Source organism: Podarcis tiliguerta (genome assembly GCF_965153285.1).
Source record: "Podarcis tiliguerta genome assembly, chromosome: 4".
NCBI classification, from domain to species: Eukaryota; Metazoa; Chordata; class Lepidosauria; order Squamata; family Lacertidae; genus Podarcis; species Podarcis tiliguerta.
In genome coordinates, this window is record NC_139537.1 from 24,543,676 (window position 1) to 24,564,765 (window position 21,090).

At 39.1% G+C, this 21,090-nt stretch overlaps 1 protein-coding gene and 1 long non-coding RNA gene across 7 annotated transcripts in view; one reads left to right on the plus strand and one right to left on the minus strand.

The window, feature by feature from the left end:
* Positions 1 to 21,090, plus strand: part of CDK8 (cyclin dependent kinase 8) — a gene marked incomplete at its 5' end in the record, with an annotated part of 40,409 nt that overhangs the window by 1,328 nt on the left and 17,991 nt on the right. For 5 of the 6 annotated variants that reach the window (XM_083437158.1, XM_083437159.1, XM_083437162.1 and 2 more), the window contains 3 exons: positions 12,800 to 12,875; positions 13,468 to 13,578; positions 16,153 to 16,293. In XM_083437158.1, coding sequence (XP_083293284.1) covers positions 12,800 to 12,875; positions 13,468 to 13,578; positions 16,153 to 16,293 — 328 coding nt within the window. Of the gene's footprint in view, positions 1 to 12,799; positions 12,876 to 13,467; positions 13,579 to 16,152; positions 16,294 to 21,090 lie in introns of those variants that run through there. The other variant, XM_083437163.1, reaches the window with a different exon arrangement.
* On the minus strand, positions 1,135 to 5,539 carry LOC310676031. The gene is made up of 2 exons (XR_014510371.1): positions 5,073 to 5,539; positions 1,135 to 1,497 (listed from the first exon to the last, which is right to left on the minus strand). It is a non-coding gene; the product is annotated as an uncharacterized lncRNA (long non-coding RNA).

Consider the following 21,090-nt stretch of genomic DNA (forward strand, 5'->3'; position numbering starts at 1 on the left):
GGGGGGCTGCGTGAAACTCTTCCCCCTCTCCGGCGCCTTCTTAGCTTTTGTGAGGAGGAGATCCCACTTGGGCAGTTCCCTAGAAGTCTGTTCACGGCAAGCGTGTCCGCCTTGTGCTGGCGTGTGTTTAAAGAGCCTTACGACGCCCTAAGGGCTAACAGGTTCATATGCGGATTTTTTTGGACTAGAGCCCTTTTTATATATACGGTATAAAGACAATGAGAAATGCTGTAGTCCCTGGAAGCTCAAGCCACAGCGACTCTGTTAGCTTGTAGGGTAGAGTAAGGGCACGTGTGTGGCCCTCCAAATGTTGTGAACCTTTCCAATGGTTTGGGATGGTGGGAACTGTAGTGCCCCACCATCGCTAGGGTGTCACAAGACTGCTCTTTCTGTCTAGGTCCTAGGAAATATAGGAAGCTGCTTTATGCCGTATTAGACTATTTCATATGTATTGTTAGCTCTGACTGGCGACATCTCTCCAGGCTCTCTGGCAGAGAAATGTGTTTCCCACCAGCTGATGCTTTTTAAAACTGGAGATGCCATGGACCTGAGTGCAACTGCAGGAAAGGCACAGGCTCTGCCATTGAGCTCTAGTTTTTACTTGTAAGAAAGTCCCATCTTCACACCTACCCCCTGGTAACTCCTGCTGCATCTCTGTGCATACACCATGTGTTTTGTATTACTGTACTTCCCATCTCTTTTCTAATTATCTTCCTCTTCTTTTTGCCTCCTTAATCCCTTCTTCCTTCCCTATCTTTTTGTCTGCCACCTCATGTTTCATTACTAATCGCTTCTTTGTCCCTCATACTCCATTTATTTTTCAGTGTGGTTGGTCCCAGCACTTCTACCTCAGTTTAATCACTTAAGAAATAGTTATCACCTAGTCCTAGAGGCTTTTTGTCTTCCCCTCCCACCACTTTAGAATTGCTTTCCCACATGCAAGTTTATTATTCTAATAATCAGACTAGGTGAAGTCTAAAATGTGGCAAGGGGTAACTGATCCTTAAATAATCTTAGAACATAATCTGTCTCTTCCTGCTTACCTTTGTAGAGTTATGTCTGTGGCTTTCCCCTAAACAATGCCTCTTGTCACTCATTCCATGATTAGCACATTCTTGAGTTTATACCTGGCCGTCTTAGTAACTGTGGTTTTATTACTAGTGGTTTTTTTTTAGCAGTTCTCATCTTATACCTTACAAAACATCCTATTATATTAAATACAATAAGTGACAGCCAGCATGCATCCAGCTGTAGAAATCCTCTTGTGTAATCTTTTGAAACAGAGCTCTCTCAGTTAAATAAATTGTTCTACTTATTGCAGACCCACCCGGTTTCTGTTTTTTTTGCCAACCTGCATTTGATTTTCATTACTTAATAGCTTGTCACCATTTTGTACTTCCTTGCTGACTGCTTTTGTGAAGGATACATACCAATCATCATAGAGGGTTTGGTGATTTTTTCTTTTGAAATACATCTTTTACCTTTTTCTTAGTAGAGCTGTGGGGAAAAGAAATTGAATTGGAGTTAGCTTCCCACACTTAACAAGAGATAACTTGTTAATTGTAATCTAAGTTGCATTACCTAGCCTAGCATTTTTGTAGCCATAAGAATCTGTAGTTTGCATTTCTTATTACTTCTGGGCATTTTATATTCTAAATGTTTATGAATTGTGGAATCTTTAACAACAGATTTATCCTGCAGCTCCAGCTTCATTTCTGTTATGCTGGTTATGGGTGATACACTTTAATGAGCTTTCTATAGTAACAAGTGATACCTTAGTATTTCCAGGGGAAATGCAATTTGCACATGACTGTAGCATGTTGGAATCTGGGGAGGTTTTCACTATGCATAAGGATGCATGTGTGGTGGTCACTCACTATGCATAAGGATGCATGTAGTTGCTTGTGTAAAGGGGTATTTTAAGGTTCCACATGCTGATACCATGCTTCCCAAATTGGACCTGAAGCCATTTTGGCGGTTTTGAAGTAGGTAGGTATTTATGAACTTCATAACTAAAGTCTGGATGTAGGGCATGTTCATCCACTTTCTTTATTTTAAAAATACATTGCAGTGGTACCTCTGGATGCAAACGGTATCCATTCCGGAGCTCCGTTTGCATCCTGAAGTGAACGCAGCTCGGGTCGCGATTCGCCACTTCTGCGCGTGATTCATTTTGATGCACATAATATGATGTAAAACCTGGAAGTAACACGCTGCATTACTTCCGGGTCGCTGCGGAGTGCAACCCGAAAATGTTCATCCTTAAGCTACTTCAAAATTAGAAAATTTTGAGGCTTGCCTATTAAACCTCCCTATTCCAAGTATGTAGGTAAGACTTTAAAATTAGTATTTGAAAGACATGACTGTTTCTTTTGTGTCAAAGAATCTTTCCCTGGCAAGTTGTCAGAACTATTTAAACCTTAATTTGATTATTTATAAACCCAACTTGCTTTCTGATTATTTACACATGAGTATATGCAATGTGTAGAGCATTTCTGTAAATGACATTCACAGGAGCATACTGACTTTGGAACGAACTTGGTTTTCCCTCTGCCCATCTGTGATTCTCTGGGTGGCTATCTGTCATGTATGATTTAGTTGAGATTCCTGCATTGCAGGGGGCTGGACTAGTTGACCCTTAGGGTTCCTTTCAGCTCAACAGTTACGTGATTCTGTGAAAGGCAATTATGCCTTTGTGCCACCATACATAAAATAACTTGCTATTCTATATTACACGTTTGTGCAAATTACTCTAATGATGTAAATCTTGATAAAAACTGACACTGACATATTCAAATACTAAAGTATTTACAGTTCTTGAGGGCAAACCTGTTGCTGCTCAGACGGCTTACCCTTTAAAGGTCAACAGTGTCATCCAATGGTGCCTGTCCATTGGTGGAAATTAATGGAAGGCATCAGTCAGCAGAAGTGGAAAGGAGGCAGTTTTAGTGATCCCTACCAATCTAAGTTGAGGTCTTTCAGGGGTTCAGCATCTCCTTGAAACTCACAATGATCAGCAAAATGCTTTGAAACAATCTTCTGTTGTGATTAATGTATAAATTACACTTCAATCCTGTGTGCTACATGGTATTTGTTTCTATGTGAATAATAAATTTTTAAGTTCAGTTCAATATTATTCTAAACTTAATAGCTTTCAGTTTGCTTTAAAAACTATAGGTAACTTGCAGCTTACATACATTTAACTTGTGCGCAATCAGCTTTATGTACTCATCAAAATAAAAGTAAATCAATAAAAGGGGACAGAAAGTGGGCTGGCATCTGGGAAAAAAGACTTTGGCAATCACACCAGCCATTGAACCCAGTGTGTTTTGACTATATGTGATTTTGGCATAACTGCCGAATAACTTAAGAGTCACTTGTAATTTAAATGTAGTTAGTGTTCCATGTATGAATATTGAATTATGTCTTTAGGTTACTCTAGTGGTGCTCTTTTTATTTGCCAGTTTCAATGTGCAAAAAAAATCCAATATAATGTGGTGATTTTTTTTATATGATGTGCATATTAGATTTTTGAAAGTGTTCTCCAGTTCAATCAAAATAAAAAGGGATCCTCATAACTACAAAAGCAACTTCTTAGTTATTTGAGTGCAGAATCCATGACCGATAGCTTTGTATACTAATACAGCTCCTGAAAGGGAAGTAGGTCAGGTAAGTTGTGTTTTGCTGTGTGTCATTTGCAACCCTTTTGAAACATCTCCCATATTTTTATTAACGTAGTGTTGCTCCAAAAAAGCTGGTTCCCCCCAGGAACACACTACTCCAACACCCAGTTCTATGCATTCACCTGATGGTGGCTTTTCGTGCCATAGCAGTCTTGAGGGCAGTATCTTGAGTTATTTTACATTTTAACAATTATCCCATCTTGCTATACAGTCTAGACCACTGATGGCTTAACAGTGATAGAAAATGAATAAAAAAGTAAACATAAGACAAACATTTAAAGGAGCAGGATCAATAGCTAGCAAGTCTCGCAGCAGTTCTCAACCTGTGGGTCCCCAGATGTTGTTGGACTGCAACTCCCAGCATCCCTGAGCTCTGGCCTTGCTTGCTAGGGGTGATGGCAGTTGTAGTTCAACAACATCTGGGGACCCACAGGTTGAGAAAGGCTGCAAGGCAATACTTTATCATTTTTAAAAAAACCTCTCTGAAATACCTGTAGTCCCCTAAAGCCAAGCAGTTAAGAAACCAAGTGGCCTTCTTTTAGAAAGGATTTCCCTGAGTGAGAAGTACTTTTGCTTATATAACCACTCACCACACCTTGGATAACAAGGGAACACATAACAGGATATGATGCTGAACTAAGTGAATGGGAGTTTCTATGGGAGGAGATGAACCCTTAAGGTACAATAATTTTTAGAGTCAAAGCTAGCTCTCTGAATGGAAACCAAATAAGAGTCAGTGAAGATGAGGCAGTATAGTGGAATGCTGTGCTCCTTGCCACAGACTTCAGTTTATAGTTTTGACAGATGCATTTGAATCATTTAGGTTTCCAAATGCTCTTCAGAGACAAACACATCACAGTATTCTAATATGGACGTTTTAAAAGCATTAGTGACACATCTTTTTTTGTCTAGGAAATGGAGGGTGCAATTGGCATACTAGCCAAAGCTGGTATAAAGTGTTCCTAGCCAATGTTAATTCTTGGAGATCCAGGAGTGTTACCTGACCTAGAAGCGCTCCCAAGCTGTGGACCTGATTCTTAAGGGATTCTTAAGGGATAGCAGTGTGAACCCATTCCGAGCAAGTTCTGTGACTATCTTAGGATCATGTAAGATGGCTTTGAGTGCACACAACTGTGACAATCTGATATAGTTGCCATTGCAACAAATTTGTAGCTTTGTAGTTGGTTTAGTTGTTATATGAATGGACAGTATAGTCTGATACCTTCAGTGCTTAAGTTATTGAGAATGGGGAAGTAAGGAGGGGGCCTTTTTAAAGTCATGAACCCTCCAAACTTTAGTTGAGTCATGACACAACACCAACAGCCTTCTAAAACACTTGGTGAGTGTTTCCACTTGCTGCCACCCCCCAGTAACATGAACATTGATTACCTGGTCATCCAATCTTGACAGTTTAACTTCAGATGGTTCAGAAAAGAAAAATCCCAAGACACACAAAAACTTGATTTAGTTCATAAGCAGTTCTTTTACTGTATTTTTAAATAGCCAGTGCAATATTAAGAATTGAGTGGCTGGAAATAAAACATACTCATCACACATCCTTGGGTCTGTCTCCATCTGTTTATTTACACCCCCTTCTTCTTGGTTTTTAACTGCTTAGCAGATCTATTTAGCAGATCCATCACCTGTGGCAACTAGCAGTTTAAGCCTAAACATTACACATTTTATTGACTCAGACCATTGGTCCATCTAGCCCTTTACAACAGTGGCTCTCCAATATCTTTCCTAGAGCTGCTGTCTGAGGCATTTTAGGTACATATGCCAGAGATTGAACCTGGGACCTTGTATTTAAAATGGAGTTACTTGTGCTTTAAAACAGTCACAAAAACTGAGCTTCATATAGGGGTTCTGACTTAAACATAAAAATTTTATAAAGCTGTTAAGGAATGAAATGATCAGTGACTTTGAACTATTGAATGACATGTACACAACTAATTGCATATCTGAAATAAGAGTGTGCATAAGGTACTTCCAGAATTTTAGCTACAAACCAATTATATAGAAATCAGGGCCAAACCAGGCAAGACAGAATTTCCAGCTTTTAAAAAGTAAAATAGCAGTTGTGGAGGGCAGGGACTGATCAAGACTGAGATCACAAGTGGGGGCTAAAGTCTCCCTACCCTGTCCCACACTAGTTTCTTGATCCAGATCAGGGTCCCTGCACTGCTAATTACTTTAAGAAGCCATTAATGCAGCTGCTTATTCTGTGAATGGTGACTTGCCTGGTTTGGCCCTCAGTCTTATTAAATGACCTACTATCTTTCATATGGAATTTTCAAATTCCAGATCATTATCTCATGCAGCATCTGTGAAAATGGTCATGGTTAGGAACTTTAGAGTACAGTCATAACTCGTGTTACGTTTGCTTCATGTTATGTTTTTTCAGGTTGCGTCCCGCGACGACCCGGAAGTACCGGAAAGGGTTACTTCCGGGTTTAGCCGCTCGCGCATGCGCAGACGTGCAAAATGATGTCACGCACATGCGCAGAAGCAGCGAGTCGCAACCCACGCGTGCGCAGACGCACCGCTGCAGGTTGCATTCCTTTCATGTTGCAAATGGGCCTCCAGAATGGATCCCATTCGCAACCAGAGGTACCACTGTAATATTCTTTCTTATTTAGATGAAGGACCCATCAAGCATGTCACTGTATCCAGGAGGATCTAGTTTCAGATAATTGTATGATGCAGATGTATTTTTAATATTTTGAAGCATTTAGTGGTAAGAGAATATACATTCTTATTTCTATTAACCTTAATTTTGCTCAAGCAAAATTTGAATTGCTAGATTCTGTTCACTAGCCTGATTTCAGGCACTGTCTTCAGTGTTTTTCAAGGCATGATTTCATGATAGGTGAAATTTGGTTTGCAATGCAGCAGGTGTACTCTGACCATAATACTATCGCCATTAATAGAACTTAATATGCTTTAAAGCCTTCTAGTCCTTTTGATCCTGTTTATGTTGTTGACTGTCACCAGCACTTTGGCAGTAAGTAAGCTTAACAGTTGGGTTGTGTGCAGCAAATAATTCCCTCTTGCTTATTTTAGGTTCCCTGCATGTTATGCTCTCTCATACAGAGCACCATGCAACACACTAAACAAATGGTCTTTACCATTCTGTGTATTGGCCACGATCCTATTTTCCTCCATTCTATGCTAAATGGTTCCCTTTCTCTTTCATACTGTTGATCTTATCTCCTCTTACTTTGTGCCTGCCTTTTATTATGCAGTGTTTATGAAAAATGATTGCTTTTTTAAGGCTTATAATATTTTTTATTTTCTAAATAACCTAGTTAAAATTAAGCTTGAAAAGAAGCGAGTTCAACCTACACTTATTGTGTCAGGCTTGGTATCAGTGGCCGACAGCCAGGTTGGGCTTTGGTTGAGGGTCCCAGGTCTCAGAAGGGCCTTCCTGCCAGGCCCAGGTGACCTGCTGAGGCACTGCTTGGCTTTCAGACTCTGCTTGCATCCACAACAGCCAGCTTGCTGCCTGGCCCCCTCAGCTGCTTTGCCTCAGCTCTGAGAAGGGGTCAAGGGGTTCCTTCTCAGAGCCAGAAATTTTGGGAGATGCCTGTGCTGCAACGGTGGTTTGCCGTAACTGCTAGAAAGACCAGAGGGGGAATTTAAATTAATTGCTGAGGCGAACCCTAGCAGTGGCACATGTATTCTCCTGGTCACCTCCCCCAGAATGGCTCACTGTCACTGAAGAAGAACCCCTTTGGCTCCTTTCTCAGAGTCAAGTGCTGAGGAGGTGGCAAAGACGCTATCCACATTGCTGCTGCTTACTGCACCAGTGAATTCTCTTTCTTTAAGTAAAATGGGTATAGGCAGAGAGCAGGAAGAATAGGCAGTAGCAGGGTGAAAGAGTATGCTGCAAAAAGGATGGAGGCATTGGCCATCTGAAGCCTGGTGCTATCCCTGTTTTGGGTGTTATCCGGCTTTAGCCATAAACAGAGCAGATCCACTGAAATCAGTGAACTTGAGTAGTTTAAGTCCATTGATTTCAGTGGGTCTACAGGGTATGGCATACTTGGACAGTACCTATTCTCTCTTGAAAACAGAAAGATCAACAGTTTGCATAGTTCTCAAACTATGAATATTTGTGTTCTCTAAACAAAGACAGTCTTTGTCTTATGCACATGAACTGCTATGTCCAGTAACTAGCAGCTGTGTCTAAGCAGTAAAAGAGATGAGAGCTGGGAGTTGAAAAAAAGAGGGAAAATGTATTTCTGGGAACTCAGAATTGTTGCAAATGTGACAATTATGTAGCAGTTAATAAATATCAAGATTTCTTTTCAAGGGCAGGTGCAAGTCTTTCTCAATAATATCCTCCCTTTTTGTTTAATATTTACATAAATGAGGTCATCTGTTAACTTAAACATGAACTTTCCTCTCTAGACTTTTGTATGGCTTTGAGGTTCTGATTTTGTCTTGCAGGGCAATTCCAGAAAGTGGTTCTGAGAAATGTATACAGGATTTCATGTTGTCTTTTCAACTGTGTGCTTTTTAACATTTACATGAAACTAACAGATACAGTTTGAAGTGTAGTGTTCAAGACAATAGATTACAAAATAAGAACATTAAACTTTAAGTGCAGCTAATCCTCAGTTATGAGTTAGCACCTACCTTGATCAAAATGCCATGCAGATTAGTTGCACTCTCTAGTTCTTGAGAGTTTCATTACATTCTTCTATGTTAAATAACTTGCTTATTGGAGCATTAGCCAGTAACCTCTATCACAGTGAAGATGTCAGTTTAGTTGCAAAAAATCAAGTCTTGCTAACAATCACTCAGTCATGTTTTAGTGCAACAGTTGAGAATCTCTACCCCCCAAGTCTAATGAGGCCAAACGGACCTCCCCATTTGGTCCACAGCATAGTTTGACCCAAACCACGCCCATCTGTCTTATCACCTGATGTCATATGATGTTGGGCACATGGCAGGTAAGGTCATGGGGGCTTAATTGAAAAATAATTGAGATTGCAGTCTAAATTGTGTACTTAGTTATTTCTCTTCTGATGCTTGTGGAAGTGGTTGTATTTGAATTTGACAACTTTTTTCTGGAGTTCTTGATTTTTCCTTTTGAAGTTGAATCACCTGACATCATACGATGTAATGTTGCTGACAACTGGTGGACTGCCCTTCCTACCTGACAAAGTGACAAGTAGTGGTGCTGTGGCTCTGGCCCACTGGCTGAATCCAGTTCCCCACACTTGGTTTAGTGCTATGTAGGCAAGTCTCAGAGAGCCAGAAATAAATGTTAGGTTTGTGTGTTTCTCTCGCCCGTTCCTGCTCCCAGATGACTTTTAGGCAGACTTTTGCTTCCTTCTCAAAGACCCCTAAGTAAGTCATGAGTAAGAGGATGTCCACTTACTGATTTGGAAGTAGGTAAGAAACAGGAAACAAAGAGTAGAAATACAGTGGTACCTCGGGTTACATACGCTTCAGGTTACAGACTCCACTAACCCAGAAATAGTACCTCGGGTTAAGAACTTTGCTTCAGGATGAGAACAGAAATCGGGCTCCGGCGGCAGCAGGAGGCCCCATTATCTAAAGTGGTGCTTCAGGTTAAGAACAGTTTCAGGTTAAGAACAGACCTCCGGAACGAATTAAGTCCATAACCTGAGGTACCACTGTAAATGGACGGGATGTAGAGCGTAGAGTCCCCTAGGTTTTAGTATTGGGACCATTGTTTTTTAACTTGTTCATAAATGATTTAGCCTTGGTGTGAACAGTAACATAGCAAAATTTGCCAATGATACGCAGTTGTTCAAAGTGGTTTAAGCAAAAAGCAGTTGTGAAAAGCTTCAACAGGTTCTCTCAAAACTGAGTGAATCGGCAGTAAAATGGCAAATGCAATTCAATGTAAATAAGTATAAAATAATACATATTGGGGCAAAAGCTTTATTTCACACATACACTTATGTGGTCCGAACTGGTGATGACTGACTAGGAATGAAACCTGGTGGTTGTAGTGGATGCTGCAACCTTTCCTCATAGAAGAAACCTTTCCCAACACTACAATTTTTGAGGTGAGATGATCAGAACTATGTACAATTTTAGTCTGGAGTAAAGGCAAGTAAGAGGTGACATGATATAAGTTTATCAAATTCTGCATGTTTTTGAGAAAGTAGTCAAAGAAAAGTTTGGCTCATTGTGCTAGAAATCATGGACTTCCAGTGAAGACATCTACAAGCGAATTAAAAGAAAGAAGGCAGTTTTAGAAGGCCAATATTCTGTTTCTCACCATCCATTTGGGGGAAGAATGAAGAATCACAAGTCCTAGCTTATATTATTTAAGAGCAGCTACAACAGACCTAGATTAATTAAGCAAAGACCAGAAAATAAACACCAGGGGTTTTATTGATCTTGTACATATAAATCTTTCACTTCTTCCAAGAAGCTCAGGGTGTTGTATATGCTTTTCCCATCATACGCTCTTTAAAATTAAATTTAAAATTCAGAATCCCACCCAGGAAATTATAATTATTAATATTAATAAATATACATTTATATCTCTCATTTCTTCCAACCTGGAACCCAAGGTGGCATACATGAGGCATCAATCTCTTGAGGCACTGATCAGAGACACCTCCTTAACTTCAGCAACTTTAGGGTTCTGTGCTTTCAGGCTGTGCTCTGGGACCTGATTTTTTTTGTGTTCAAAATCGGAAATTTCTTGTGTGATTTCAGGTACTGTAGTGCCTTTTGGCAAACTGAGTAAAGAAACTTAATGTGACACTTCTGTGGCTTTTCTGTTCTGTCAGAAAAATGCACTGAGAGACAGCCCTATTTCTGATCTCATTTCTCAATAAGGCAGCTTTAAAACCACAGGTGCTTGCTTTGTGTAACAGGCAATGTGGAGGAAGTTACATTTATACCAGAAAGTTAGTATGAAGGCAGGTGGGAAAGGTAATAAGCTATGTGACCACATCCTGGGAGAACATCTTTATTTAGTGCTGTGATGCAGAATCATCTTGGATTATTGCCTCTTCGTGAGATAGATAATGGTTTTAAGTATTAGATTGCAAAGTGCATGTTTCCTTAATCAAGGCTGATGCAACTTTGTAATTAACAGCGTATTAGAACATATTGGTAATATCCTGCCAAAGGCAAGAGCCATTATGATGTAGTGGTTACCGTGTGGGAGTCATAAAGTTTACTATGATTCTAATCCGTTGCTCTGTCTCTTGAGCTCAGTTACAGGGCTGCTGTGAGGCTAAGATGGGGAAACCACACACAACACCCTGAGCTTCTTTTAATTCATTTGTAGCTGTCTTGGTTCCAGGAATTAAGGTTGACCAAACCAGGTTTAATGTTCCGACAGAATTAAAAACCTGAATGTCTTCCAGTGGCATTAAGTATTCTTTCCTTATAGTTGTCCAGATTTTGAGCTTCTAGTCTTCTAAAGTTCTTTGTGTGAAATTTGATATGAAGCCTGCAATCTAGCAACCAGTTTAGAATCCTGGGAATTGTGGATTCTGTGTTAGGGGAAGAAAAATGAGTTGACAGTCTTCGGGGATGGAAGTGATCCCAATAACCCAACAAACTGTTTGCGCAGCCTCCTACTATTGTGAACCGCCCTGAGATCTGCGGATGAAGGGCAGCATACACATTTAATAAATAATAATAATATTTTTGCTAGCTAAAGTCTATAAATGACTATGAATACAAGCTGTTACTCAGTCAGCAGCGTAGAAGCACCTACTTTGCTTAGTCTACTCAGAGTCTCTACAAAAGGCGACAGTGCGCCTTAAAAGTTAGCATGTTTTCTCCTCATGCCAGACACTTAACCATATACTGCCACTGACCATTACTTATATTTGTCCTCCCAGTACTTCACTTCTTCTTGAATATCATGTCCAAGTGCTACAAAAACATCAAGTTCAAAATAAAGCGTGAAGGAAATGTTCAGATGTTGCTGCCCATTATTCTTCACTTGGCTTCTGCATTCAGAATTACCTATGTTCTCTGCTGTCATGTTAAACAAGCATTTTGTAGCTCCCGTAAAATATCCTTATAAATACTGCATTGGATAGCATATGCTTAACTCCCATAGGAACAAATGCAACTTGAATATTTTTAACTTTAGCTTCCTTGGAAACCTGCTGAAATGCACTGTGTAAAGACATTGGGTCAGATCCAGACTTGCTTTTCTGCAAGTGTAAGGTGTCCTTCTGTTTGTGCAGGTATTTCTGATCCAGTGAGGGCTGTTTCTGGTTATAGTGTTTCTGATTTTCCCTGTAGCACCCCGTGTCACCTTCCACACTGTCCTAAAGGGTCCCCTAGCCTTTGGGGGCTAAAAGAAGAAGAGAAAATGAGCAAATAACTTCCTGTCCCCAACAAAGTGACTTGTGAGTCGCACTCATTAGATTTCTGGATCTAGGCCATATTGGGGTGAAGTTTAAGCATATGCCATAAAATGTGAGCAAAGATGCAACTAAATTTTGCAGAACCAGTTTGTTTACTTCCAAGGAAATTTAAAGTATGTGTTTATATCTGAGTGACTGGGAATAAATTCATTATTTGATCCCACATCCACCCTGTCTCAGCAATGCAGCAGTGTCTGTTCCCTGGACCCCAGTTAGACAAATTTATCCCATTCTTACCTGGCTTAGTTCCCTTATCAAACTTTGACTTTGTGAAAGCTGTAAAATATCTTAACACTGCAAAAGCTGAATTCCTGGAATGACCTGTGTGGTGAGTGTTCTGCTATGAAATCCAATTTAAATGCTACTCCAGAGAACTATGAAGTCAAAGCACTTAGAAAATGAGAGACTGCATTGCTAATAAAAGCAGAGACGACCACAAAAGTCATGTCTATGCACTGCTTTTTTCCGCTTTTATTTGTTAGAAAATTATGAATGATTCAGCATAAGTGTTTTTCAGGACAAATACTTCTTTCTGGGGTGGGAAGTTTTGTGGTCGGATTGGACTCTCATGTATTCAGTTTGAAATTCAACTCTAAATATTTTTCCTATACTTGCTTGGTTTCTGTTCCCATTCCAAACGATTAATTGTGTGTTTGATTCTAAATAGTGCTCATAAGGCTACTTTTGCATTTACAGTGCACTTTTTGAAGATTGTTCTCTCTTTCACAGGAAAGATGATAAAGATTACGCTCTAAAGCAAATAGAAGGTACTGGAATTTCTATGTCTGCATGCAGAGAAATAGCAGTAAGTAATTTTAATGGTAAATTAAGCCTTTTTCATTAGTGAATATAATTTCATTTATGGCCACATGCAACACATTTTCATATATGGAAGATACAGTATATATTGCATCTAAAAGCTTTATATTAAAATACAATTCAATTCACTGCATCTCCAGGTAGGATTGGGAAAGACCCCTTGTCTGAAACCCCAGAGAGTTTCTGCCAGTGAGTGTGTACAATTGTCTGATTTGTTATACAGGAGCTTTGTGTGATGCTATATGGAAAATGCAGTTGATTAGTGCATAATGCCATGATTTGTATAAGCATAATTTCAGTAGCATCATTGCATCCTGAGGGAGGTACATTTGACCTAGTTGTAGTCTGGTTTATGTCTTTATAGGCATAAACTCTTTATACCACCTTAATTAAAATGAAGCCCATATTCTTTTTTCTTTTCTTTTGTTCATTCATTCTTTGTTGTGGATTAAGAGCATCAAAGATAAATTCTGAAAAACCAGCATATTTAAAGAACTTAAAATTATAAAAAGAATTGTCGATTCTATTTTCTGGCTTGTGTGTGAACACCTTCCTAATGGATAGCATTTGTTTTACAGCTGCTTCGGGAGCTGAAACATCCAAATGTAATTTCTCTGCAAAAAGTGTTTCTGTCTCATGCTGACAGAAAAGTGTGGCTTCTCTTTGACTATGCGGAACATGACCTTTGGGTAAGGAAGTCTGTTTGTTAGCAGGTAATGGGCTATGGTTACTATTGTTTGGAAACCAATAAATTGGTTCTGCAGCAGATTGCTCATCTCTGAAGCATGCTACAAGGAAAGAAAAAGACCCAAGTGATGTGTAAACCGCTCCATAGTACACAGTGTTCCTTTCATTTTCATTCTTTGAAATACACATTTGTCCTTGATTTGGGGCAACTTCACACATCGCTTCAAACATGGCAGTTTTCTGTGTGGGAAACTCTCCTCTTTTCCACTGTATATTTAAGCATTCTGCATCAGTTAAATGTCACGGACTATGAACATGAAGAATCACACTGCCTTAAAATGTTTTAAATAAACATCAATAAATGCAAACAAAACAATCAGCATATAACAGCACAATTAACCGTTGGCATTGTTGTTGTTGCTTTTAAAAAAATAATAGAACCCAAGAAATACTTTTCAATGCCTGGTGAAGTTTTTGCTTGTGCCTAAAAGAAAAGAAGTTGGTACCAAGTATTAATGAGCACAAAAATTACATGATGTTGTTCTTTGAGCCTGGGTCAGCAACTAGTTTGGCCAGAGGGATGATTTGGAGAAGGGAATGTATGTGGTTGGGCTAATCTGCCTGAAAGTGGTTCTTAAGTCCTAAGCAGCTCTAATACCATCCTTCAAAGGGCTTAATTGACCCAGTTGCTGGACCTTATTTTGAGGAGCCTCATTTATGTTGGGTTTTTAGTAGTGATTTGTTAAAGAATAAAAGGAGAATTCCCTGGATTTTTCCGTGTACAAATGTATCTCTGCGTTATTTGAGGGGCCTGCCTGGTGTTTTTACATGGGTAGAATGTGTCCTTTTATTTAAAATGCATCTCTGGGTAATTTGTGGGGCATTGGAATTCATTCATTTCCCCCCCTCCAAAATATAGTCTGACCCCCACGTCTGAGGGATAGTGGGCCGGCCCTCTGCTGAAAAAGTTGGCTGACCCCTGGTCTTATACATGGAAAAATACGGTACTCTTTGGTGAGAGAGCCCCAGCAGATGTTTAAAATCACAAAACATTCAGCAAAGTAAACTGTGGAAATATAGGCTGTTAGACCTTTAAAATAACCCCTTTTAAGCTTCTTCCAAAGTTCTCCACTTCCCTTAGCATACTTACAAACTCCTTAAACGTCATATTCATGTTCTTTTCCATGCAGCAGCAATAAAAAACAGGCAGCACAACTTATTTTCCAAAATGGTATGGGTTTCTAAATTATTTTTATTGATACACAAAGATGGCTTGCTAAAGCCACACAGTCCAAGCTTGGAGCATCCAACTTAAGCATTCTTAATGGTTGGGTTCGCATGATGGAAAGGAAAAAGAGAACAGAGTTTGGTAGCCCTTTCTTCCAAGGCTGAGGGAGTATGACCTAGCTAAGCCTGGCAGGCCTTCATGCATTAATTAGATTTAAGCATGTTGGTTGTATATCCCACAATTTAGACACCTGTCTGTTCATATTTGCATGGTACTTGGCAATTCCAGCATAATGTATGGATGCAAACATGAGAAGAACACTTATTTTTTATCTCCTGCATGGTTTGTATGTGTTCTTCCTCACAAAGGCCCCAAGAAAAATGTTAATCGCTTTCATAGTGGTTCTTTATAAAGTCTTACTTCTCTTTCTCTATTTTTACAGTAGTTGGTCTTATAAAATATAATTCTTAGATTTTAACTTGAGCCTTAGTTTCAAGGATCAGATGAGAAATGTTGGACCCTTAAACAATATGTATGCAGTATCCAAAGAAGTTAAAGGAACTCTGATCCCTGATGGATGAACTTTAAAGACTTTATTATTGTTATTGCTATCAGTAAGCTTGGGTCAGATTGTTAAGATGGATGAAATTATAAAGAGATGGACTAAAAAATTGTTTAAAAGTGTTTTTCTTTTAGACTTAAATTTTGCTGGAAACTTTAGTTTATGAGTAAAAAATGGCTGTACAGTTGATAAGGTGGAAATGCATAGATTCATAGCATTATAAATGTGTGCAGGTCTGCTTGTGAAGCTCCTGAACAAATCATGTTTCAGGTATATATTTGACCTTTACCGTATGAATAGTTTTTCATTTTTTAACATGGTTATACAGTAGTCAAATCTTTATAGTGTGAATAGAGAAATACAATTTTAGAATGAAGTCTTCAAGATATGGTCTCTCGTGTTTTTGTTTAGTTTCTTTTCTTATTGCATTATGAAAAAGCACTCAAATCTTATTAAAAATGATAAAACACCCTATTAAATAATCAAAAGATGGCAAAAGGGGTTTGTGAGTGTGAAGAGAGTATAATACTAACACAATGTGGTATACAAGATAGATAAAATTAAGATGAGAAGATAATAGTAATATGAAGCTAAAGCACTAAACATGAACACAGTGCTTAACTAAACGGGGGGTGGTTAATTCTGTGGAGAATTATACATGATTTTGTTCAAATCCCAAGAAATGCCATACTGGTTAATGAACCCAGGAGGATTTTATTTGCTGAAGCATTGCCTCAAAATATTTGTACCAGTCATTATTAACTATGCTTGTTTTCTATTTTTCAGCACATAATAAAGTTTCACAGAGCTTCTAAAGCAAACAAGAAGCCAGTTCAGTTACCTCGGGGAATGGTGAAATCTCTATTATATCAAATCCTAGATGGTATTCATTACCTACATGCTAACTGGGTGTTACACAGGGATTTGGTAAGTAGATCTACAGTGGGGATTAGAAATGGGTATAAGGCTTATATGTAGTGGTGGTGTTTCATAGAGGATATCAGGTACCGAGGCACTAATGATTTGTTTTAATTTGTAATTTGGCACTATAAATGTCTAATGAATAATGTGTATTTCTGTTACCTGGAAAAGAAAATGGCCTCTTCCCATAGGTGCTTTTACATTGCCTCTTTAGCAAACAGAGCACATTAAGAGCAAAATTAAGCATGACTGCATATTTGAAACTCTCGGATTTTATGGGGGAAATATTTAACAAGTCTAATTTTCTGTGCAAGCTTTTTAAGAATCTAAGAATTGCCTTAGTGGGTCAGACCAGAGAGCTGTCTAGTTCAGGGATGGAGAACCTGTGGCCCTCCAGATGTTATTAAACTCTTAATTCTTATCAGCCCTAGCCAACATGGTCAGTGATAAAGGATGATAGGTGTTGTAGTTCAGAACACCTGGAGGACCACAGCTTCCCATTCCCAATACAGTTTACCACTGTTGCTATATATGGTAATTGCTAGCCAGATAGCTCTTAAAGATTCACAACCAGAATGGTAGAGATAGCCATCTATGATGTTTGCCCTTAGCATCTGGCAGTCTGAAATTGAGTGCCTCTGAACATGGTGGTACTGTTTTGCCTAATTGCCATAGAAGACCCTCCCCCACAAATTTGTATATTTTCCTAAGCTAATGAGCATTAACTTACCTTGCGGAAGCCTAATAAGATCATATTTTGGGGTGGGGGTGAGGGCTTCTTTGTTTTTCTGGACGTCAGGCCCTTTCATTGGATAGAAAGGTACTTCATTGTTACCACATTCTTTCATTCCTTTGCCCAATAGATGTTTCAGGCAGTGCCAGTATAAACAGGTTACAGTGTTGTCCCTACATAATATTAATCCTTGGTGGACTAAAATATTCAAGCAAACTTGGGTGTTGGAGTAAACAGTTGGATGGTGTATGTTTGATCCAGCCCACTGTGGCCATGGTGCCTATGTGTGAATTCCTGGAGAACATAAGAGCTTGTTTCATTCCTCTGTCTGATTTCTGAGCCTACTGTTGACTGGATTAACCTCTTTGTGTTCAACGCCCTATCAGCTTGTGAGGAAGGATTTCTTATTTGTTTCAAATTCAAGGCTGCATTTATTTGTATATACACAGCCATTGCTCAAACAGTACCAAAAGTGGATAATTGTTTCTATCAAAGTTAATATCATGCATGAAATTATTAATCAGAAACCAAAGTTTCCCATTGTAAATATTTGCCAGTATGTGGAAAACAGAAGTGGATGTCTCAAGAGATGGGTAAATTTATTAGAGCCTAGTAGGTCAGTTGTTTTGAGTATGGTCTAGACTAGCAGCTACCTCTATTGGGCTGTTATGAAATGTACTGGTGGCCTCTGCTCATTTGAAGTTTAGAGGTGCTGCAAAGCAACCATAGGAGCAAGAAAATGTTACTGAAAGAAGGGATTTAGAGAATTGCTGCTGAGTCCCAAATCCATAAAACAGCATTTGGAGCTTGGAACTTCTTGCTCATTTTATATATACCTGGCCATTTTGTATGACCAATGTCATCCATGTGATGAAATTAGATACAAGAAATGGGCTGCATTGCCTATTGCAAAATAATCATCAGATGAGACTCTAAAAATAGAATAGAGCACAGTAACACACCAAGCATGGATTGGCAGTCTCTAAACTTTGAATAGTAAACAAGGCTTAGGTAAAGGTAAAGGGACCCCTGACCATTAGATCCAGTCGTGACCAACTCTGGGGTTGTGGCGCTCATCTCGCTTTATTGGCCGAGGGAGCCGGCGTACAGCTTCCGGGTCATGTGGCCAGCATGACTAAGCCGCTTCTGGCAAACCAGAGCAGCGCACGGAAACGCCGTTTACCTTCCCGCTGGAGCGGTACCTATTTATCTACTTGCACTTTGACGTGCTTTCAAACTGCTAGGTTGGCAGGAGCAGGGACCGAGCGGGAGCTCACCCCGTCGCGGAGATTCGAACTGCCAACCTTCTGATCAGCAAGTCCTACGCTCTGTGGTTTAACCCACAGCGCCACCCGCGTCCCATATAAACAAGGATTAAATTGGTGCAAAAACGTACTTACGACTCTTAGCAGTCTGTGACATTTTTGCACATTTGGAGCAAATTTTGGATTTCAGAACCCACCCTAAGATTGTAGTTGAACCCGTCTAGCTATATTCATTTCTGCTGGTGTTCATAAATTGCATCTAAAGTTTTTCCTTTCTGTCTGTGTTAACCTATGCGGTCACCAAGTATTGGAACTAGATTTTCCAAGACATAATGTTCTCCACAAGCTATAAGATTTGTGGCTACAATTCATTAGGCAGTTCTTAGAAATCAGGCTGTCTTTGTGTGTATAATCTGCCAGAGACTGCTTCATTCAGAGAGCTTTGTGACTGCTTATCAAAAATGACGTGGAAACTGTGCTTCCCAGCAGGGTAGGAAAGGCAGAGAGGCACTGCAATATATATTGTACTGTATCAGAAGTTAATGGATAGTTGGTATGTAGGTACAAACTAACTTTGCTTCTTCAACTTCCACATCGCCAGTAAAATATTCTGAAGACTGAGGGTAGTATTCAACTAACCATTACTCTGCGCATATTCATTTAAATTAATGAACTTGATGTTAGGTCCACTCTGAGCAAAATTTGGTAGAGTATCACCCAGAGGTTTAACAGTCCAACCATATTATAGTGATATACAGCCAAACAAGAAAGGTTAGATTACTAACAAGCACCTGACCTCTGAAGTATGAGCAGAAGTAAGTCTGCAGTGTATAGTTTGAATCATACCAAGTTTTCACTACAAGGAATGAAGTGAGAAAGTATTAAGCGTGAAGATTAAAGTGGCAGAAGCCCTGAACAGAGTAGGTGGAACTAATCTGTAAAATAATTGGATGTGCCACGAATATGACTCACACAGTCCTTAATTTACTTGACTGGAAATGATGGTCCACAGCATATGTATGCTCACTTTGGGTGGGATTTAATACAGTTTGCATTGAAAGACAGTAAAGTTGAATTCCACCCAGTTCAATAAAAAACTTAGGCAGGCTTTGCTTTTTCTGGACTTAACTGTAAGCCTACAGAGCTGGAAACAATCCTGCTTTGAAGGGCAAGGCAAACAATCATTTGGCTTGGCTTGGCTTGGATCGAATGGCAAATGTGTTGTGATCAAACAAAGTAACTGCACTAAAGTGTGATGGGCAGTGCATAATTGGTCTTTGACTGAAACAATCCAGGGTGTGCTCATAATATTAGAAATTTGTTTGTATCTTAATGGTCTAGGACCATTAGTATCACAGACAAATCAAAGCTCATTGAGGGACTCAGGCTTTGATACAAGAAATCACACCTTAATTTTTTAACTAGGAAAGTCAGACAGTATTTGTCTAAGCTATTCAGACTTTTTCAAGTACTAGAAAATTAAATTATACTTTAATCATATTAGATTTAGACTATTTGGGGTTTTGTAGCAAATGCAGAAGCTCTAGTTAAACTCAGAGTAAAAAATTAATTTTCCTCAAATGTACATCTACAAAAATTCATTTAACAAATCAGATATATCCAAGCTGCTTTTGGCTCAAGGCTTAGCCCCATGTTTTCCATATAACTAACCAAAGGTTAGTCCTTTGGTTTATTTATACTTATTAAAAATGAAGCATTGGTTTAACTTGGGGGGGAATTATTTTTCCATAGCATTTTCTAGTCCTTAGAAATGTAATTGTCTAGAAGATTCATGTGACCTATTTCCTGTGATCTGTAATCCCATATCAAAGTGACAGCCTTTCATGTTGCACTATATGCTGATTTTAATATTCTGTGTTGCTTCAAGTTGTTTAAGTAAACTGGCAACTCAACCTCTGTGATTGCTTTCAGAGTATTTGAAGTTAGACTCTCACCAAGCTAAAGCAGCTGGTTACAAAACAAAATATAGTGTATTTTGTATCTGTGTAGGTGCAGCATTTCTGTACTATGTACCTTAGGCATATTTTAAAATGTTCAACTAAAAAAACCCAATTATTGCGCTTCAGAAATTCTACTTACTTGTGTTTTCTAATTAGTTGATAACACTGTATGTTGGTGGAAAGCCTGGTGCTATCTGTAGCATATATCTTTTACTTAATGACTTTTAACATCTTCATTCTTTATAGTTAAGCTTTTATCTTGGTTCTCACCAGTTTCTCTTTACTATTTTATGGTGTTTCTATTCCATGCTGCTCCATCATTAAGCTTATTTCCCTCATAGCTACTCTTTCTGTGTGCCATGCTGGTCTTCCTCCTCCTTTCTGTGAACTAAGTTCTTACGTTGCTTAAAGTGCTGGATTAATTTAAAGTATGATGTCAAATTTTCTCTCACCATAATTTTCCAAATTTGTAAAGTTGGGATAAGTGATCCCACACCTGTTGACATTGTGTATTAATACCAGTAGCAAACTCACATGCTGTTTAGCCAAAGCAGAACAACGGGGGGCAGGGGGCTCTTGATATACTCCAAGGTTTACCGCATAAAAACAAAATATTGGAGGGGGGGGCTAAGGGGAGCAATTCCCACCAAACCGCCTAGTGAAAGCGAACTATGTTCAGTGTCACAGAATGCAAAGTGCTGACAGTTGGGAAAGGTAGACAAATGGAGAACTGGGGCAGCGGAAGAATGAAATAGATCCACATAGAAGGCATGTCCGGCTTGCTAGAAAAGTGAACAGGAGTAGACTGCAAGTGCCACACTTCAATTCCTAAAGGAGTACTGAA